General features: G+C 44.1%; 1 protein-coding gene across 6 annotated transcripts in view; it reads right to left on the bottom strand.

Moving 5' to 3' along the window:
- The window catches only part of HHAT (hedgehog acyltransferase), a 190,667-nt gene that overhangs the window by 19,551 nt on the left and 148,684 nt on the right, over nt 1-22,432 (bottom strand). For all 6 annotated transcript variants that reach the window (XM_053383276.1, XM_053383273.1, XM_053383271.1 and 3 more), the window contains one exon: nt 21,905-22,049. In XM_053383276.1, coding sequence (XP_053239251.1) covers nt 21,905-22,049 — 145 coding nt within the window. The remainder of the gene's footprint in view (nt 1-21,904; nt 22,050-22,432) is intronic.

Here is a 22,432-nt window from a genome sequence, read left to right on the forward strand (position 1 = left end):
GAAGACGAATGTCAAAAGGACGGACAAAATAAAGTACTTCTTCACACAGCGCATAGTTCAGGGGTCAGCAAACTTATTCAGCAGGGGGCCGGTCCACTGTCCCTCAGACTTTGTGGGGGGCTGGACTATATTTTGAAGGGGGGAAATGAACGAATTCCTTTGCCCGACAAAGAACCCAGAGACGCATTTTAAATAAAAAGACACATTCTACTCGTGTAAAAACACGCTGATTCCTGGACCGTCCATGGGCCGGATTTAGAAGGCGATTGGGCCGGATCCGGCCCCCAGGCCTCAGTTTGCCTACCCATGGCATAGTTCAACTATGGAGTTTCCTCCCACAACAGGTAGTGAGAACTTTAAAAGAGGATTACACCAGTTCTTGGAAAAGAAGGCTATCAACAGATACTAGACACAATCAGGGACACAATGCGGGAGCCAGGCCCTCTCAAAATTATGCAGCGTCCGTGCCAGGGATTGAGCCAGAGTCAATACATGCAAAGACAATCTTCTCCCACTGAAGTGTGGCTCTTCCCCAGTATACTTCTGAAGTTGATGTCACACTCAGATCCCACTTGTGGACTTCATGCAGGCGTCTGTTTGGCCACTTTGAGAACAGGTTGTTGGGGCAGAAGGCCCTTTGGTCTGAGCTAAGCACTCTTAAGTTGGAGGATGGGTGCCGACTAATGGATTGAAGTTGAATCCTGACAAGACAGAAGTACTGTTTTGGGGGGACAGGGGGCGGGCTGGTGTGGAGGACTCCCTGGTCCTGAATAGGGTAACTGTGCCCCTGAAGGACCAGGTGCGCAGCCTGGGAGTCATTTTGGACTCACAGCTGTCCATGGAGGTGCAGGTCAATTCTGTATCCAGGGCAGCTGTCTACCAACTCCACCTGGTACGCAGGCTGAGACCCTACCTGCCCGTGGACTGTCTCGCCAGAGTGGTGCATGCTCTGGTTATCTCCTGCTTGGACTACTGCAAGGTGCTCTACGTGGGGCTACCTTTGAAGGTGACTTGGCAACTACAACTAATCCAGAATGCGGCAGCTAGACTGGTGACTGGGGGCAGCCGCCGAGACCATATAACACCAGTCTTGAAAGACCTACATTGGCTCCCAGTACGTTTCCGAGCACAATTCAAAGTGCTGGTGTTGACCTTTAAAGCCCTAAACGGCCTCGGCCCAGTATACCTGAAGGAGTGTCTCCACCCCCATCGTTTTGCCCAGACGCTGAGGTCCAGCGCCGAGGGCCTTCTGGCGGTTCCCTCATTGCGAGAAGCAAAGCTACAGGGAACCAGGCAGAGGGCCTTCTCGGTAGTGGCGCCCGCCCTGTGGAACGCCCTCCCATCAGATGTCAAAGAGAAGAACAACTACCTGACATTCAGAAGACATCTTAAGGCAGCCCTGTTCAGGGAAGTTTTTAATGTGTCATATTTTAGTGTATTTTTGGTTTCTATGGAAGCCGCCCAGAGTGGCTGGGGAAACCCAGCAAGATGGACGGAGTACAAATAATAAATTATTATTATTATTATTATTATTATTCCTTTGCTCACTTCTCATGAAGAAGAGGACGATCGGTTTGGCAAAGTGGTGAGTTGTGAACAGGCCACGACAAATCCAGCGGCTCTTGTTCTTCCAGATGGCAGCAGAGGCCGGAGTGTGCCTCCCCTTGCTTCTGTGAACCAAGGGCAGCTGTTCATTGTAGCACAGTCCTCTTCCTGGTGGCGAGACAGAACTCCTTGTAGTTACTCCTCCTCTAGCTAATGGATGGGAACAGGTTGGTCCTCCTCCTGCTGTGATGTTCTTCAAGGGTGGGAGTTGTGAACCTCACAGCAACCCTTGGCTGCCTGGCCAGTGGCAGAGGGCAGAGTGTGCCTGCCTTCAGCTCTGCAGTCCCAGAGCAACTGCAGTTGGAGCTGAGAACTTGACATTTACACCAAAACATCCATATACACTCTTGGGCAGAGCTGTTGTTATGCTTCTGTGGGTTTGTTTCACCTTTCCTTGGAGTGTTAGAAAAACTACCCAACCCCGGCTGGTCATGATGGGTATTAAGAACAACAGCCATATACTGTGAGCAACGATGGCTATGCAATGTCTAATCCAAATGGCTAGAAAGCTATTGTCAGGACACAGCCTGTGTTCATCCATCCCTGCTGGTGCTTGAGAGATGGAGGAGCAGAAGGGTGGCAGGTGAGAGGCCACTATGAATAGACAGCTCTTGGCTAAACAGAGATGGCCAGGATACATGCACACTATCTAAAGCATTTAGAGCTTTGCAGAGGAAAGCCAGCAAGTTGGATTTAATATATGGGAGACTACAGGATATTTGCGCTGTGTAGGCGCTGGAAATAAAAGTACAATTACAAGGTGCTGTGACAGCTGCAAAACAGTGTTGGAGGCAGCCTCAAACTGTTATGCAAACACTGCTGTGTGTTTAGCATCATATTTGCCCCACAGAGAGAGAGGAGCCTGAAATAAACAGCATTTGCTGCAGTACTTCTCCCCAGATCATTTCTTGTGATTTATTATATATGCTTATCTTTCTAATTCTAGCATTTTAAAAAACACACCATCATCATCACCACCAGTGTGCACTTGACCTTTTCCTTCAAAGAGCTGCATTACCAGAAGTCGCCTGCGTAATAAATGAAAGTGTCTGTCTGATAAGAAAGTCTGTAGAGGCCAGCCCTCACATTTCCATAAAATGCATTTTATACAGTTGAATTACGCCATCCTCTTAATTTTTTTCTCCTTTGTTTTAAGAGCGGCAGTGTTATTTTTAACTCGCCCTTTCTCCAAACATCTTAGCATGTCTGCAACGCATAAGTAACTTTTTAAGACTAGCCTACTCTATGCTGAGGGGACGCGGGTGGCGCTGTGGGTTAAACCACAGAGCCTAGGACTTGCCAATCAGAAGGTCGGCAGTTCAAATCCCTGCGACGGGGTGAGCTCCCATTGCTCAGTCCCTGCTCCTGCCAACCTAGCAGTTAAAAGCACGTCAAAGTGCAAGTAGATAATAGGAACCGCTCCAACAGGAAGGTAAACGGCGTTTCCGTGCGCTGCTCTGGTTCGCCAGAAGTGGCTTAGTCATGCTGGCCACATGACCCAGAAGCTGTACGCCGGCTCCCTCAGCCAATAAAGCCAGATGAGCGCCACAACCCCAGAGTCGGCCACGACTGGACCTAATGGTCAGGGGTCCCTTTACCTTTTACTCTATGCTGGGGGCAGTTAGGCTTGGCCTCCAAGGCAGAGAGCAGAAGAGTATGCTAGCCCTCCTTTCTGTCCTCCTTTGGAAGAGATCCTGGAGGTCAATATGAGCAGGGGTTGAGACCCCGGAACTTTATTTTGTATAATGAAAACATGCAAAGTAAGAGTTGAAGTCTCCCACATGTGAAATTAGGTGGAAAGGGCATTAGGTTTCCTCAACCTGCTTTCTCATTTCACCTCCACAATGAGAGTCAGGGTCCCACTTCCCTCTCCACAGCTGTTGGATCCAGTGTGGTGTAGTGGTTAAGAGCGGTGGTACCAGTAGGGGTGTCAGATTGACTCTGCTGCTGCATTTGCACTGCACCAAACTCACGGCCTCATTGCCCCTCACCTTTCAGGTAAGGAGCAGTAGCACGTCTACCAGGAGTTTGGGTAAGTTCCTCTGCCCCACCAACTACTTGCTAAAGGAGGAGACAAATGCTGCCTACTTGCCAAGCACCTTTTTATATCCACTTAATGAGCGGGCAAATAATAAATACATGAAATCTAACAAACAACTTGGCCGAAGTAAACATTATGGAACCATAAAGTCAGCCCCAACTACATTGCTAGTTTTTTTGTCTGATCATTTTGGAGGGTGGGGCTGACCCTCTGCCTCCCATTCTAATGGGAGGGGCTTCAGTCCCCCTTCCCCCCTCATTTCCAGGGACCTGTGCTGATCTGTGCTGCTCCCTTTTACAAGGGAGAATTACCAATTCAGCTCATCTTTAGCCTTTTTTCCTCTTTCCACGCATTTGGGCTTAATGTGTCCAAACTGTGATCAGTTTCCTATCCCATTCGAGATGATATTTCAATGCTAATTTTAATTTTGAAAGTAACTGCATACTTCAAACGAAGGTGATTTAGAAAACAGAAAGCCTTTTTAGCAGAGGCTCTGAGCATTTTCCAAGGCCATCGTTCCAGCACCTGGCCACCCAACACTAATCTTATTTAAAACCAGGGAAGAGAGAATGAGAAATATTACCATTTTGTTCCCCAGCACATCACATTTCTTGAAGCTTTTGTAATTAGCCGTGATTTATTTAAATTTGGCCTTGCTTGCATTTACTAAACTGTGATGTTCCCTACCATTCTCCAGTCTAATAGGGATGTCTGGCCTTGAATTAATGAGGGACAGCAGGAATTTCATACAGAAGCCAGCAGGCAAAACTCATGTGTGTATTTGCAGGATTAAGTGGTAAAAATGGTTCCACTTCCCTCTCTTCAATTTGTGTAATTAAAGTGGGGGGAGGGACACCTTATCTGACAATTGCTCCCACTAAAAAGGTCCCCATACCCTGAATTAAGTGTGTTCTGCACTGCCAGCAGAATCCACCCTCACAAACAGCACAGGAGTATATAAAGGAGAGCAACATGTTTTGCTGTATTATTAGAAACTAGCTTCTGGGCATACACCTCCTGTGTCTAGAGAGGACACTTCTCAAGAGGTTGCCAGTAAATGAGAATATTCAAACTGGCAAGCAGTGTCGCGTATTCCACACGGCGCTTTCAGCGAAACACTAAGAGTTCCAGGTTTTTCCAGTGCAGTCTTTTTTAATGTGAGCTATATACAGGCACTTACAAAAGAAACAGTCCATACAGAGTACTTACAAACGAATACTCTCCACCGCAGCACCACCACACTACAGCACAACCACCACACCCACTGTTAAACAGGCTTTCCTTTTAAAACAGGTGATAGCCAATCACACTAATCACACTCCTGCTGAGTCACTCTGACCCAGCAGAGTATTGCATCATCCTGTTGAAGCCTGCAGACTTATCCAGTATCCTGCGAATCCCCAACAAGCAGAGGGAACAGCAGCAAGCACTCGCTCAGTTCTCGTTTTGTAATGTGGCAGACCCACCTGCCCAACAAATATGGCAGCAAAGGCTACAGGATATACAAGCTACAGAAGAGATCAAAGGGGAAGAAAAGGGGAAGCAGGACTTAGTCTTAAAAAAGCAACAGGTAGCCATAAATAATACAGTACTTTCAGATTTGCAAAATTGAGTGGTAAATAAGCTGGCAAAAGCTACTAGTCCTTGCTGTGGGCTGTCCTAGAATGGATGGTGTGATGGCCTGGGATTCGGACTCAGATGCTGAACCTGAGGGATCCCAGCCTGCACAGGAGTCCCCGCCTCCAGAACCAGCTGAGCCGGGGTTGGGGCATGGGCCTGAAGGGTCCTCACCTGTGCTGGATCCTCAGGTGCAGGCACCAGCTGAGTCTGCTCTGGCTCCTGAGGTGATGGAGGACCCATTGCCTGCAGGTGCTCCACTCAGCCCCGTCAGAGGAAGCTGAGGTTGCCTCTGGGTCTGGTAACCCTCCAGCCTCTCCTGAGCTGCAGAGGCTCAGGCCAGAGAGGCGGAGCGAACTAAGTTCTCGCAGGAGGAGTGCTGGCCTCTAGGCCAAGAGAGGCGAGTCACCTGAGGATCGGGGCTGCCCTATGCCTCGGGGCAGATAAAAGCCGGCCAGCTCCAGTCCCAAGTTGTGGGAGCAACATTGTTGGTTGCTAGTTCCTGCCTGAGCTTCTGACCTGCCCTGGCTCCCTGCTTGCTTGCCTGTTCCTGACTTCACCCAACACCCTGCCCTGCACTTCAGCTACTATGGACTGCCTCCACGTTGCACCTTTGACCACAGACTGGACTTGGACCTTGCCTTTCGGGTAACCCACAGGACCAGCACAGATGGAGACCTCTGTCCCTTCCTCCAGAAGCCCACTCCAGCCACCTCATCATGGTTCCTGCACTGCAAAGGGTTGGACTTCAAGACCCTTGGGGTCCCTCTATAATTCTATGGTTTGTTTGTGGGGAGGTTTGATGAGGTCCAATCAAGTGTTATCCCACACTTCCCAATGCAAGCTCCCGGTCACTTTCCTTATCTCAGAAATGCCAACCTTTTGGGGAAGTGGGGAACCCCCCAACCAACTATAACAGCATAACCTGAATTTGCTGTTATGTGACTGAATCCCATCTGAAAACAGAGGTGCAGAAAGCACCCTGCATTCCCACGCTGGATGCTGCAGAAGAGGACATTTTCTTCTTTTGGCTTGCTGTTGATGCTGGACAGAGTGCTCCACTCCTCCTCTGCTAGTCCACTCACCTAGCAGCCTATTGCTCTCTGTTGCCTACGGCTACCAGCTGTGTGCTTAAATACAGCACTGTGCCAATTCACAACAGCCAGCGCTGCATGAATATTTATGTATGCAAAATAAACCAATGAATAAAGCAATAAGCCACCAGAGCTCAAGTATACCCAGATGTGCAGTGCCTGGCTACGTTTACTTAGTCGTGAGTCAAAGCACTGACACACATGTTCCTGAAGTGGTGTGGCATAATGTTCTGGTCTTCAGCTGGTGGGATTTCCAATGGCATAATAAACATCAAAGCCTCCGTTCCTCCCTACGGATTTTAATTTACAAAGGACGTTAAAATCGGCACCAAAAAAACCCCCTTCATCTTACAGTGACTCATCAAGAAGAGGCAAGCTTTTAATCTCCTCTGGACAGCATGGGAAGAATAAGCAACAAGCTCTCGCGCGTCCCATGAATGGACACAAAATGTCATCTGCCACAGGTTGCAATAAGACAGTTGAATCCCTGAACTAAATCCCTGTCCGGGGCAGTGGAAATCCATCCAGGCCTAGGATCTTAATCTGGCCATGCAAAATCCAAAGCAAAAACAGAGACGATGAAAAATATTTCAGCTTTCAACCTTCTCAGGTGCCCCCTCCCACCCCATTTCAGTTCCAACCTCTGTCTAGGGGGCAAGAGAAGGTAGCTGTGCATCAGTTTTAGGCTTGGGAGGACAGAAATCTAGAGAAAGAGGATGGTGGAAATTTGGGTTCCAGAGATAATGACATCCTCAGGCGCCAACATTTCCTTTCATGATCGCCATCACTTTTGAAATCAAGTGTTCTCAAACTCCACCCTCCATGGTTGAAAACTGCTGAGGGTCTTGGCAAACCACTCAGTGATTTTTCAGCCCATCGTAGCAAATGTAATGTGCTGTGCTAGGTGCTGCATTATCTTTAATTGCATTTTTACAGAAAAGCTGTGGTCCACCAGCTTGGGGAGCACTGGTGGTCTGTGAATCACATGTTTGGGAACCCCTGCTCTAATCTCTCGTGGTCCCTTGCACACTGCCAAAACAGATCATGAAAGTGGGCACAGATCTGTGTAAAATTCGCATATGCTAATTGATATGAAAATGCAAATATAACACATACACTTAAACAGAGTCATTGGTCTATCTGGCTCAGTGTTGTCTACACTGACTGGCAGTGGGTCTCCAAGGTGTCAGGCAGGGTTCTCTACCTGGAGTTGCCAGGTATTGAACCTGGGACCTTCTGCATGCAAAGCAGATGCTCTGCCCCTGAGCTATGGACCTTTCCCATAAATATACATGAGGAGATTATCCCAGGAAGCTGAAGTATTATTCAAAGAGGGTTTTCCCTTTGTGTTATTCATAAGTGCCAAGCGTTCCACATATCTAGCATATCTCTAAAGTCAAGATTACAAAATAATATAATCGCTTTTTAATTGGACTATATAATTTAAATAGAAACCCAATCCACCTCACCACCTGCTAATCAAGGTACTAACTGCTGAGGAGCAACTTCTTTTTGTATAATTTTTTATTAAATTTTCTGTTTTACTCATCTAGAATACTCATTTAAACATCCTTAAAATATCAATGACTTCCCTTCTTCTCTTCCCATGCTTCATTTTGCATATCATAAATGCCTGCATATTTTACAAAAAAATTAAACCATTCAGTATTCCATTATTACATCCATCAAAACTTATTTACACTGTTGAATTAATGCTGCCAACGTTTTCATGGGTACACAATTTCCGCCCATATATTCAACAAACGTTTTCCAATCTTCTCTAAATGTATGTTCTCCTTGTTCTCTTATTCTATATATTAAGTCTGCAAGCTGATGGGCAACTTCGAAAGCCCTGCTCTCTCTCCTTTCTTAGGGTTGAAAACCTTGCTTCCACAGGACAGGCCTTGAAATAGAGAAATAGATTACTGTCCACTGTCAAGCAAGATGCATGGCCACCCAACCCTAATCTGAACCCTGTGTAGCTGTGAGTCTTATGTGTCTTCCCCAATATCCTCTCGTTACTAGAGTATCCATTGGGACTGGTAGGCAGAGGGACTAATAGTAGCTGAAGCCAGAGCCAGTGGCAGGAAGAGCCTTCTCATGACTGGTTATAGGTCAAAAGGCAGGCAGCTTGAAGCTGGTCAGCAGTGCCCCCAAATAGACCAGCTCAATGAAGTAGGAAAGAAGTGGACACATTTCAGTCTTGAGGGATCTACTCTGTTTATTACCAGAACCCAAGAGACAGATAGAAAACAGTGGCATGGATACAAACTGGCATCTAAGGAACTGGGAGGTAGCTCTGCCCAGGGATTTTTCAGTATCAGAATTGAACTCTTGGTGCTTTTATAGAAAAATCTACTCCTGATTTCCCCCCAGTCTTTCTTAATTTAGAAAAAAATGGTTTTTTTTAAATGCTGCTTCTAAACAATTATGGGTTTGCTTATCTACTGCAAATCGCCCAGAGATCTACCAGTAGATCTTGATCTTTTTTTCTTTTTTTTGCATAACCCTGGTTTAGAAAACTGCAAGGCAAAGATCATCAACATAGCCAAGAGGAAATTACTTTTGAGGTTGTTTTGAATTTGCTAGCTGTCTTCACTTTTTCCAGAAGAAAAAGAGCCAAAGCTAACATTGATTTTCTGCTTCTCAGTAAACCCCCAAACAGACAGTTGTTCAAAAGAACTGACAGAGATGTTGCTGGTGATCTTCAAGGAAGCTCCCTAGATACGGTGCCCTGGGAGACCTCAACGTCACGTTGACAAGAACTCAGAAATTGGGCCTGATATTTGGGCAGACAGTGGAGAAATCTGTTTGTTACCTATCTCCAGCTAAATATGACCAGAGCATGGATTGTTCCACGCTGAGCTGGTATCTACAATGCAAGCTGCACAAAAAAGAAAAAAAGAAAGAAAGCAAGGAAGTTGAAATACTGAGGAGGGGAAAAACAGTGTGAAGCTCCTCTTTCCTGTCTTGCTTCCCATTTTAATGAAAGCCTATATTAAAACCAAACTCCCTGTTCATAGGTCTGATTATGTTATTTTAGAATCCAATGCTTTGTAAAGGTTGATTATGGAAATTGTTTTCATGTAAATAACTTCTCTTGTAGTGACATGAAACAAGCCTTTTTCAGTGGTGGCCCCCTGTTTATGGAATGCTGTCCCCAGTACTAGCTGTTTTTAGGCACCAGAAAAAAACATTATTTTTCACCCAGGCCTTTGGATCTTAATTTTAGCAGAGTAGGGTAGAGTTGTATCCCGCCTTCTCTCTCTCATTTGTGTATTTTAGGATGCTTTTTATACTTGTTTTCAATGTTAATTTTTTGTAAGTTGCTTCGAGTTTCATTTTTTGTACAGAAGCGGCTAATATGTATGAAATTATTATTATTATTATTTCAACAAATAGCTTCCTATGAGGCACCTCTATTCTCAAATTAGACACTGAAACAAGCATTACCCAAACAACTTTCCTAAGTGTATCTCATGTGGCTTTTTAAACTCAGGTGTACAGGGGCACTCCTCAGGAAAATACGTAAAATGCCCTTGCGTGAATGCACATTTCCCCATGCACATAAGGCCAACATCTATTTCCCCCTCGAGCTGGTCACTCATAATGGCCCAAACTGATTCTGTCAGAAGAAAGACTAACAGATAACTTTTGTTACCATCCTGTCAGGGGTCCCTTTACCTTTTTAAGTACTAATCGTGAATTCATTCACCGTGTGGACGCTTATGAAACCAAAATGGCAACATCCTTTCACAAGGTGAGTGTATCAGTATGCTTGGTGGAACTTCAATATTTGTCGGAGGGGGGTGAGGGATAGAGAATGAGGTGGGGTGGAATGGAGTATCCTGTAGGGATGGCTGTCTAGATTCCCTGAACAGGAACATTCACAATACCTGCTCAGACTAACGGAATAGGACAATTATAATAGTACATACTGTAGATATGATTTCTAAACAAGTATGTGGAAAGGCTGGAACAGGTCAACCTTGAAACAGGCTTGTAAAATTAACCCAAACCCAAAACATATGCATCAAACTTGTTGAAGAGCCAACCTTCACGAAGTGGAGGTGAATGTAAATCATTCATTGACTACAAATGCATTAGTCAAAACTATTTCCCATATCTCTTCCCAGAATCCTGACCGCACCAACGCCTGTGTATTTCCATTTCTTATTCCTTTAGCTTTGCCTTATCATTCAGACAACAAACTTGATGATAAAGCTGAAGACCCTGTATTTTCATTTGGCCTATCAGCAAGGAAAAGAAGGATGAGAATTAAAAACCTTTCCGACAGAGTCAACAGACGCGACTCCACAGCTTCATTTTTATGGAAATTTAGAGAAGCAGAGATGTTATGTCCAAAGCAATAAAACTTCATCCTAAAGTGTGTGGTTTTTTTCTTGCTAAGGCAGGATGCAGGGCCTGAGCTGAGGTGGGGAAAGGCATGATCACATCTTACTCTACCGGAAGCCCACCTCCTCAGTAAATATATTTTCTCAACTATGCCAGAAATTGCCTCTCACTCTTCCTGCATCTAAATAAACTCCAGGCTTCATTTGAATGCATTATTGTCTTGTGAGAATAAAGCAATAATTATTGAGCGCCTGTATAATTTCTATTCTTTTCTGAATGAAACAGAAAGTCAAGGAAACAGTGGTTTGCAATTAAGGAGCTATTTTGGTGTAACAAAATATATCTCCTGGAAGAGGAAAGACCACTTAGGAATAACTGTATGCTACTGCACACATTCTTCTGGCGCTGTGGTCTAAACCACTGCCGATCGGAAGGTCGGTGGTTCGAATCCTCGCGATGGGGTGAGCTCCCGTTACTCTGTCCCAACTCCTGCCAACCTAGCAGTTTGAAAGCACGTCAAAGTGCAAGTAGATAAATAGGTACCACTCCAGCGGGAAGGTAAACGGTGTTTCCGTGCGCTGCTCTGGTTCATCAGAAGCGGCTTAGTCATGCTGGCCACATGACCCGGAAGCTGTCTGCGGACAAACGCCGGCTCCCTTGGCCAATTAAGCGAGATGAGAGCTGAAACCCCAGAGTCGGTCATGACTGGACCTAATGGTCAGGTCCTTACCTTTACCTTTAAGCTACTGAAGGTAATGGGGCCCTTTCACCAGAAGCGGCTTAGTCATGCTGGCCACATGACCCGGGAAAACTGTCTGCAGACAAACGCCAGCTCCCTCGGCCAGTAAAACGAGATGAGCGCCGCAACCCCAGAGTCGTATGCAACTGGACTTAACTGTCAGGGGTCCTTTTTACTGCACATATTCTTCGCCCGCAGTAAGTTCCCATCTGTAATCTACAGTTAAAGCAGTATCATTCCACATTAAACAGTCATGGTTTCCTTCAAAGAATCCCGAGAACTGTTATTTAAGGGTGCTGACATTAGGAGACCCCCATTCCCCTCAAGGAGCTACTTCAATATTGTTATTATTGTCTTGTTGTTCGCTGCCCTGGTCTCCTTCGGAATCAAGGGTGGGATAACAACCCAGCAACTCATCATTATCTTCCTCCTCACCATCTGGCCCTTTGCCCCACACAGAATATGTCTTAGGCTACCCCTGACATTTCCCTTTTGTTATCACAGCGCAAGATTTGGGCAGGCTACCGCTGAGTGTATTTCTTTTCTAAACATTCATTATCTTTGTTGATTGCTTCTGAATCCCTTCATTTTTTTTGACACTCAGTATAGCAATCATCAAGAACGATGCAATGTTGGAAAGATAATGCGTGTTTCTGAATACAGTGCTTTTAAAGCAAATAAAACTGGCACATGGCTAATCACTCCTCTTCTTTGAACATTGGGTGCTAACTATGTTTTGCATAGGAGATACCTGTCGGCTGCGATAAAACATTGCCAATCACATTGGCCTGGAATTAAACCCAAACTGTAGCTCCTTATATCCACTGTGTTTTCTGGTCTTGTGTTTCCTTTCCGCACACAGAAGTTGGTTTCAACAGGGATCACCAGTAGGCATATTTTGAATTTTGAAAGTGTTGGGGAACCAGTAAAAAAAAAAAAAAGACAGCGCACTAATAGCAAAAGCAACCTCAACACGGTTTATGCAGCTATGGAGTTTTCCATTAAAAAATTCCAAACCTTGCCCAACACAAACAAGAAAGAGCTCATATGAATTGCGCATTCATTTCATGACATTAAAGAAGCAAACCTCTTTCCACATTTCCCTCTCCGGCACAATTAGTTTCCAGTCTCTGATATGCCATATTACAATGCATGTCAGGCGAGACACGCCAGGATGTTCAGACCTGTCGTCTCCCAAGTGGTCTCTGGTGCTGCAGGGGGCAGCTGCCACTACAGTGGAGTCAAGCGGTTGTCTTCTCTGTGATGTTTGAAGGCTCCCACTCCCTCCCTCCTTCTTCTCTCATTTGTTCTCATTTACTAAGCTCACAGATCCAAGGACAGCCACTTACATACTTTCTCCAGCTTTGCTATCTTAGTATTAAGTATAGAGTAAGATAACGTGTTTGCATATCACTAAAGTGTATTTGAAAAACAAGTCATTGTGATTTAGTTTACCATACACATGCCTCAACAAGCTTTTTGGCTGATAAAAGTTGTTGTTGTTGTTTAGTCATTTAGTTGTGTCAGACTCTTTGTGACCCCCATCGACCAGAGCACGCCAGGCACTCCTGTCTTCCACTGCCTCCCGCAGTTTGGTCAAACTCATGTTGGTAGCTTCGAGAACACTGTCCAACCATCTCGTCCTCTGTCATCCTCTTCTCCTTGTGCCCTTCATCTTTCCCAACATCAGAGTCTTTTCCAGGGAGTCTTCTCTTCTCATGAGGTGGCCAAAGTATTGGAGTCTCAGCTTCAGGATCTGTCCTTCCAGTGAGCACTCAGGGCTGATTTCCTTAAGAATGGAGAGGTTTGATCTTCTTGCAGTCCATGGGACTCTCAAGTGTCTCCTCCAGCACCATAATTCAAAAGCATCAATTATGATAAAAGTTAGATTGAGCTAAAGTTGTAGATTTTGTCAGCCTAGTTCTATTAATGGGAGCTATCCCACAACCCAATGGCAATTTGTGCTTTTGGCTGGCATCTGTCTGTCGCGGGAGACAATGGAAATGGCTTGACCTTTTTTCTTTTTTTTTGTAATTGGGTGAGGAAAGCCAATCTGTGTTGATTTCAGCCAGACCAACGTGGTTGAAGTCAGCAGAGGCTGACTGCAAAACATGGCTGCTATATAATGCATTGCAAAGAGAAAATGCATCAGCCCCCAAAAAGGGCATATATTTGCATAAAATTTGCATATGCTAGTTTACACGCATACACACACAGAGAGAAATACTTAAGATAGTTTAGACAGAAATGTACTCAATATAGTAGGAAAAACTGTGACCCATGGCTGTTCCAATGGATGGGCAGTTTCCAAAACCCTGGTTCTTTATCCTTCAGCTGGAAGTGGTTTAAACAGCTGATCACACAGAGGACTATTTCAAAAGGAAGACTGCCATCTGCAGATGGACATATTGATGAAGCTACAGGCTGAACACAATGTATAAAACTGCCTTTACTACCCTCCAGAAGTGACGCAAACTTCTTTTCTTGTTAAAGGAGACCAGTGCTGTATTTTCTTGGGTAAGTTCATTTCCGAGACGGTTAACATTTTACAAAATTGTTTTAAACAATGCAGTCACCTCACTTTTAACCTTTAAGGATGTCTTGGATTAAAAGCCTAAATAAACAAGCAGATTGAGCGGCCATAACACCGCTTAAGAATCTGTCCCATTGATCGTGCCTCGAATTACACTTGCTTTATTCTTGCGTGATTTGAAGAAACCTCTCTCGTAGTGTTAAGGAAAATCCTATTTGTGAATAATCTCTCTCACTAGAGACATTGTTTGGAAATCATTCATCCCCTTGTGTGGATTAGCTTGGTAATGCTACCCAAGGTCAGTTTGCCTGCGCTGGCTATCTCAGCCAGCCATGTAGCTTGCCTGCTGCTGCCCAGGAGACTTTAATTTGTACGGTCTGATTTATAAATTCCCTTCCCCCACCCCACCATTTTAATTCTTGCTTCATGCAGGTGAGGGGTATTTATTTTAGCTCAGCACACTGTGTGCAATCAGATCTGTTTTGAACTTTGCGCTCTTCATGGCATCCCAGCTGAGTTTCTCTCTGCCATTGCAGAGAGAATTACTCTTTCAAATTAAGGAACTTAAAAGGGAATAGATTCGCTTCCAGAGGCAATTAATCCTCACGTGAGGGGGCAGCTGCCATGAACAACCCAGGACCCTGTTTTTCTGGCTGCTGACAGCTAGGCCTGAACATAGTGGCTTGCATTCATATTTCAAGAGCTTCCTGCTTAGATTCCCCCCTGCCCCTCCCAAAACAAGGAGTGTTCTTTGACCAGTTGCATCCTGGTAATTTTCAAAAGCCAAAGCCAAATGGTGCCCTCAAGCAGTCTTCTTTTTAAAAGAAAAGAAAACCATAACTTTAATAACAGACAAATCGTTTCCGCTTTATCTGTCCCCTGAGGCAGCTGCCACATTCTGCCTAACGGCAGGGCCAACCCAAGACAGAGTCACTTTCACTATGACAAGCCTTAGAGTGATCTACTCAATCTTCATGGCTGATTGAGAGTTGAAACTGAATTAGCCTGTGCTTTTTAAAAAATAGGTACCAGTGGGGGCGGGGGGACCATGGAGGCTGGACAAACCAGTTCTATTGCTGGGGCAGACACTGCAGACTAGGTCTTATAGATATTAGTAAAATTTTGAAAGCCTGTGTCTCTACTGTAACCAATAAAGGTCATGGCCACTTTAAACTCCATTTCCAGTTGAAGTGTCACTCTTACTCTCTAGTTGGCCACTGCCCCACATTGCAGGTACTGGGAGAAGGGAATGACTAAAGACTGCTACTCCCCCAAAAAGTGTAGCATTAAGATTAGTAGTGAAACTTTTACGTCTGGAAAGAATCCAACTGGAAAGAGTTGCTATGTCCCTTCATCAACCTTATTCTCCACAATAATAATGCTTTCCGTATAAATACTAGAATGGGAGCCATTTTCATCTTCAGAAGAAACAGAAACAGAAACCAATATTATTATTTTTTTGGGGGGGGAGCCATTTTTAACATTTAGAATGTCTTTCAAAATGATTTTTTAAAAATGCTTGATTTCTGCACACCCGGTGGGTTAACATACCCGCATTCTTCTACTCCCCACGAGAGCACAGTTTCCTACCGGAAGGATAATCACTGTTATTTACTGCAGCTGGGAAAGGGCGATAAGTAACAAAAGTAAATATATGTAGAATTTCCATCAAAGTCTAGCTTCCAGAATAATGATGCTTACAGTTAAGGGATGTGTGTTTTTCTTTTTTAAAAAAACAACACCAAAGAGATGTAATTTACAATAAGACAAAAACACTTTTTCCAAATGATTTTTTGTGCAAATATGTAGAAGGCAGACTTTGTAAAGAAATTGCTACATTTTAAACAAGTTTCAGCCTTAGTCTAATAAAATATTTAAGGCGATGGGGATTAGGCTGGAGTGTAGGGGAAGACATCAGGAGTCAGTTTAATATTATTCTGCTGCCTTCGTCAGCACAATGGTGCCCTTGAGGTCTTTCCTTGGTGCTCACAAAGCCTCTGTGCCCCCCACCCCCATTGCTCCCTTGGTCATCAGGTGGGGAGAGCAATTATCTTTCTCTCCACTTAAAAGCACATTATGTGTAGACTACCCTTCATCCGTAGATCTCAGGGCAGTTCGCAGCATAAAAATACAAGATAAAACCACAAAATACATAACAGAAACAAGAACAAACCAGTAACCCCATTCCTCACCCCCATGGAGCAGAAGGAGGAAGATAGAAGAGTGACACTCTTTCCCGCTTTATCTTTCAGCTCTACGGTGCTTTCCAGGGTTCAGATTAAGGGCTTTTCCAGGCTTCCACTTGTCCCACTATTCCCCGCCCCTGGGGAAACCCAACCTTTGCCACTGAACCACAGCAAAAGTGTGTTGGATTTTCCACGGATTGATGTTTGTTCTGATTCAGTGCCAAAGAGCGAGTTTTCCCAGGGAAAGCCATGGGACAAACAGAAAACCACTCAGACCAGCGCTTTCTAGACATGGGACAAGTGGAAGTGTAGACAAGCCCTAATTCTGCTGGGTCCAACTTTTATCCAGATACATTGCGAAAGGGAATTGTGTGCACATGTGCTTTCCTTCTGTCTCTTGGGGGAAGAGAAGTGAGCAAAGGGTTGGAGCCCAGGGCACCTGCTCAAAAATCCAAATTCTAGCAGGAGCAACTCATATAAAATATAATTGTTGTTCACATGCACGTCCAGAATATGTGGGATTACAAATATCAAGAGCATCCTTTTAAACAGTACAAGCATAATTGGGCTGCACATAGTATTGCTTCTCTTTGCCTGAACATCATCGCACCTACTCATCCAGGAATCAAAGCCCATGGCAAGAGGCTACCATGTCTGGATCCCAACTGCATGGGGGAATTGCACACAGAGATGAATGGGAAGAGAATAAAATGTCCTGTATGCTGGATACGCCTTATCCCAAGTGTCTGTGTTTGACAGTAAGACACTGTGGATGGCCACAGCATAAAAATGTTTTAAATAAATAAAGCTTGTTTGGTGGTGACTGGGGTAGCTGGAAATTGCCCCCCTCCAGGTGGAAGATTAACCTTTCAACACTTTTTGTAGTTCAGGAGCTGGTGAATGGAGTGGAGGCCTTGCCACGCATATTTTTTCTCCAGTCTGACCCAATAGCTGGGTTGCATGTATGTACAGGGAAATCTCATAACTTTAAGGCATGGCTGTGGAAATCTCTCAATGTTGGTTTCTCTTAGTTAAATGCAGTTCCCCACATTTCCACATCAGTTTGCAACGGTGATGATGTTGGGGATGATTTTAAGAAGTCCAAATGAAAATTCACCAGCAGATTTTGGTGTGAGTTTCTCCACATATATTTGTATGGAGTCTTCCATACAAAAAGGCTGAAATTGTTCCACTTAGCACCTGAGGAACATCACAGTCTGGAGCCTGTACTAGACCACCCAAAGAAGATCGCGGTTCACCAGATTATGAGTCCACCGCTCTTAACCACTACACCAAAGAGCTGGTTAGTGAAAAGCCAGCTGTGTAAAATAGGACAACACCCAAAGCACAATCCCAATGGTGAACTCTTTCGGATCAGCACTCTGTTTTTAATTTGTGTAAAATAAAAGCACCAACCAATAAATTATTGGAAGTAGGGAGCTAAGTAACATGTGTGTGCAGGGAAAGAAGTGTTTATTGCCTTGCGCTGTTATTTACTTTTTCAATCCGTAATTTGTCTTTTGGCTCAAGCAGGTCCTTAAGGCAGCTGACAATCATTTATCAGAAAACAAACCACAACAGCCCATATAACAAAATAGGGAAAGAACATTAATATCTCAGCAGAACAGAGCAACAGGCCTGGCATCTCAATTATTAAATTTCCTGAGGCACGTCAGCTCACTACCCCAAGCTAACTATTGCTCATTTAATGTTTCTTGAGTCCATACTCAATATTTTATATACAGTTACTTCTCTACAAACATGCTTCTCTCTTATGTTATGTTTCACCTTGCAATATCAAGCAGAATGCTGCAGGCCAGGATGCCAAAGTCCTCTACAAAAAGTAAAGAGGCACACTGAATACTATGAGCTCACGTAAAATAAAGAATGAAGAAAATTTAGAGATCATACGGTAGTTTTGGGGTACCCAGAAACTACAAGCATTTGCAATCACTCTGACCTAAGGTGGCAACTTATGCGCATTACCAAAAATGTGGGCCAAAGAGGGCACAGATTTGCATAGCAGTTGCGTATACCAATTTATGTGTTGTATCCAGCTCTGTTGTCCTGCTCCCACAGGGGACCTCTGCTTGTACAACTGAACTTCCCCCTCCTCTTCCCCACAGGTCTGGAGGACTCTCTGGAGCAAATATGGGGGGCACATGGAGGAGGTGAGGAAAGAGGGGTCCTGTTTCACATGTGGACATCCAGTTGCATAGAACTGGAATACAACCCTACATGTACAGATGTAAGTTCAGAAATAATTACTGCAATTATTAGAAATGCAGTTGTTGCCCCACAAGGGGACAACTGGGACAAGGGGACTTGTGGGCCTGCTCCACCTGCTACCCACATGCCGCTACTGATGGGAAACTTCAAGGACCTTGTTTTCCCATTAGATGGCTCTTTTATCTTTAAACTGTTCTTGGACCCTCCTAACAGAGGATGATCATCTGACAGCCCTTCAAACAGAGGACAGTCCTCTGCAAAGAAGAGAACAGGGCCACCCTAATCTGATCGCAGGTCCAGGGCCTGTGAGAGTAGATTAAGTTGTACACTTACAAGTCCAAGTAGCTTTCTTTGGTTTAAAATTGCAATGTTCCAGTTCATTATTAAATACAATGCCTGCCCAAAGTCATTTGATTCAACAGAACCCTGAGCAGTCAAGACAATCGGGTAATCTGGGAGAAAATCATGCTTTCGTCTCTTGCCTCTAAAAATAGTGTGTACATCTTCTTCTTTTTAAAATGCTGTTTTACCTTCCCTATGACAATGACTGGTTTTTCAGCTCTATGCAAACAGACAGAACAAATACCAGGTTATATTTGGCTACGTGCCAGGTGGCTGAAACAAGAACAGACCTTCATACTATGAGCCTGTTCACCCAGTTCTTCATTCACACATGTAAAGGATCCTGACAGCTGAAGGACAAGACCCTTTCAGACTACTGTAATGTGTGAACTCAGCAATTCTGGATATAGGACCCAACCATTCCTGTGACCAAGCCAGCTTTTGCTATAATGAGAATTATTATTGCCGAGTTTACAAGCTACATTTGCCCTGCATTTTGCTCACAGTGAAATTTCTGAGCCAAGAGGGTTGTGGTTGGTACACGTCAGAAGACATTGGAGGGGACTCAAGGAAGTTTTGATGTAGCTGAAACACTTCTCAAGGAGAGTGATGGTGATGGTTCCATAAACCCTTATCTGGGATGCCCAAATAACATTGATTCTTTCAACTGGGCTATGTACCTACAGAGGTTGGCGCAGAGAGAGTGGTGTTGCTCTCTTGGTTTCACAATGCCATGAATCGCTGCTGGTCACTGAGAGGGGGAGGACAAGGCATAGGGAGCTCAACACGCTGTATGAACAGTGCCGCCCTGCCTGTACCACCCTGCTCAGGCTATCTATGTCATTTGCCTCCCGATGACACTGGATGTCCAGGTGAAGACTGCTATTGATACGGTGTTGGTTCGTATTTGATCTGCTTTGTACATAATCTGTAACAATGCAGCCAGCACCTAATTCATAAAGATGGGCCTGATTACGTAGAAAACAAAACATAAAATGTCTGTTTTGCTGTACTTCAAACTTAAGCTACTGTTGCAAATGGCAAGGCAGATCATCTGAAGACAAAATAAAGAAGTTCCCATCCAAGAGAAAAGTCACCTTCCTTCTGCCAGGTTCAAAGATGCAATTTTACATATTTCAACCACGATCAGAAAGGATCTTACACTTTTCACAAAAACACCAAATTCACATCATTTGTGGACTAAAACACAATGACAATTTTCAGATATTGAGGCACGTGGTTTCTACTTGCAATAACATTTCTACTTGAGCATGATATAACACAAAGTTACGTATCTCTCTAAAAACATGATATGGTCCCAAAGCTATCCTAGTGTGTTCAATCATGCAACTGTATTGTTTAATGTGTTTTATATAATATACACGTGCAAATGCACAAATGGGAGAACTGCGAAAAGTTCAGATCTGGACCTGCACTATAAGAGGCCAGCCGAGGAGTAGCAAATGGATGCTCACACATTTTAACTCAGAATTACAGCATAGTGTGCTGCAATCCCAATGCTCCCTGCTCTCTATTTATAGAGCTGCTTGGCCTTTAATGTTAGGGTTGCCACACGTTGGGAATTTCCTGGACATAGACGGTATTCAGCCCTCGTAAACAGCGTCCAGGCAGAAATTGCTTAAATGTCTGGGACGTATGAAAGCCCATGTATGGCAACCCTATATAATGTGGAAGACAAACAGCAAAGAACAGTGTCCACAGCACTATGGTGCTGCTCTGTGTTTCTGGGATAGGTAAGTACAGAGCTTTTCCTGATGCTAGTGGTGATTCCTTGCTAGTTGAAGCAATGGGTAATTAGGTGGCTGTGAATGAGGGAAGGAACCGCACAATAAAGAATTGTCGGTGGTAGACTGCCTTCTCACAAACTATTATTTGCAAAGTTCTTCTTCCTCTCACATAAATGGAACAGAGGAAAGAGAGAGTCATAGAAAGATTAATTTTAACACTCTGTAATTTAATGTCTCTTACTTCTCAACAAGGAAGATGTAGTACCATTGCCCTGAGCAGTTTTGAAATTGAGTTTTTCACTTTTCAGTACTATGGGTCTGACCAGCAAATTGCTTAAAAGTCATATTTCATATCCTATTTACTGCACAATGGGGGCAGCATAACTTGTACAGAAAAACAATTATTGCTGAGGCACCTAAAAAGTCTGTATGATGCATACAGATGCAGTGAGTGCCTTCGATGAGGAGAGGAAACATTTCGGGCATGCTAGACATTCTCTGCATCTGGTGACATAGTCCCCTGCCTATGAAAGTTCATGCTACAATAAAAGTGCAACAAAGGTGCAAAATGTTGTGTGAAATGAAAATACATGAGAGCTGGTCCAACTGTGATGCCTACTGGTGTAACGGCACCTTTGAGAACTCCTGGCACCGACAGAATCTCTGAGCCACCCCATACACACTCACTGCCCCCTTCATTACAAGGCAGCAAGGCTGGGTACCTTTTTCTCCCTCGAAAAACACAGCGAGCTGAAAGAGGAAGCAGGAAGTGCGACACTCTCTCCCACTTCCTCTTTCATCTCTATATGCTTTTACATAGGAACACTGGAAGCTGCCTTATACTGAGCCAGACCATTGGGTCCATCTAATTCAGTATTACTGGCATTGACTGGCAGTGGCGCCGAACCCTACTTGGAGATGTCACAGGTTGAACATAGGACTTTCTGCATGCAGAGTAGAACTTAGTTGGATGCAACCCAATATTTTTTTTTAATGCTGCTGCTTAGTTTATCCAACTTTGGTTTTAATGCTTGTTGTCTGCTTTTAGGGATTTTATATTATTATTTTTTGTACTGGTCCATTGTGCTAAAGGACACGCCAAGTACCAGCAGGAAATGCTTCTAAAAAGTGCCTGAAATAAAAATAAATAACAAAGGTTCAGGCTGAAAGCCAACAAGCCCTGGGGAAATGCTACAATGACTACTGCTGAGATGATGTCAAGGACAAGGAGGACTAGCGGAACAAAAAGCATATAGTGCAAGACACAGGGAATGGAGTCTGAGAAAGCTGCTCATGTATTTTGCAATGCTGAATCAAATTCCAGGAATGCATGTCTAATAATAATAATAATAATAATAATAATAATAATAATAATAGTAATAATAATTTTAAAAATCAGGTTGCTATAGCTTGCCTTCTATGAAGATCCTGTTCCAGTAGATTCGGCCAACATGATTCCCTCCGAGAAAGATAAGGTTGGAGAAAATCAACCACATGGTAGACACAGATGCCAGAGCTGCATGGAGTCGCCGACAGCCTCTTGGGGACAAAAAATGGTTCTGAAAAGAAGGTAAGTTGCATTTAATATACAAGTTAGGAAGGGATAATTGCTGGGCATGTGGAGAAGTAAAAGCAGATTACAGCCACATTTTCTGGAACTGTCCCCAAATACAGGGGTGTGTTTTTCCTTGGAAATAATATCAGAATTGTTAGGAACACAAATCCCTATGGAACCTAAGACATTTCTGCTTGGATACATAAAAGGTGTTTTCATAGACAGTGATCAAGAGATGGCAATCAATTTGATTACTTTAGCTCCTCTCACTACTTTAAAGAGATTGAAAAGATCTGGACCATGGTGAAAATGGTCAAACTAACCTACTACCGGAGAATACAAGCAAATAAATTCACGGAGAAATGGGTATTTTTCTTGATATATTGG

Source organism: Podarcis raffonei, chromosome 3 (genome assembly GCF_027172205.1).
Source record: "Podarcis raffonei isolate rPodRaf1 chromosome 3, rPodRaf1.pri, whole genome shotgun sequence".
In the NCBI taxonomy this organism is placed as follows: Eukaryota; Metazoa; Chordata; class Lepidosauria; order Squamata; family Lacertidae; genus Podarcis; species Podarcis raffonei.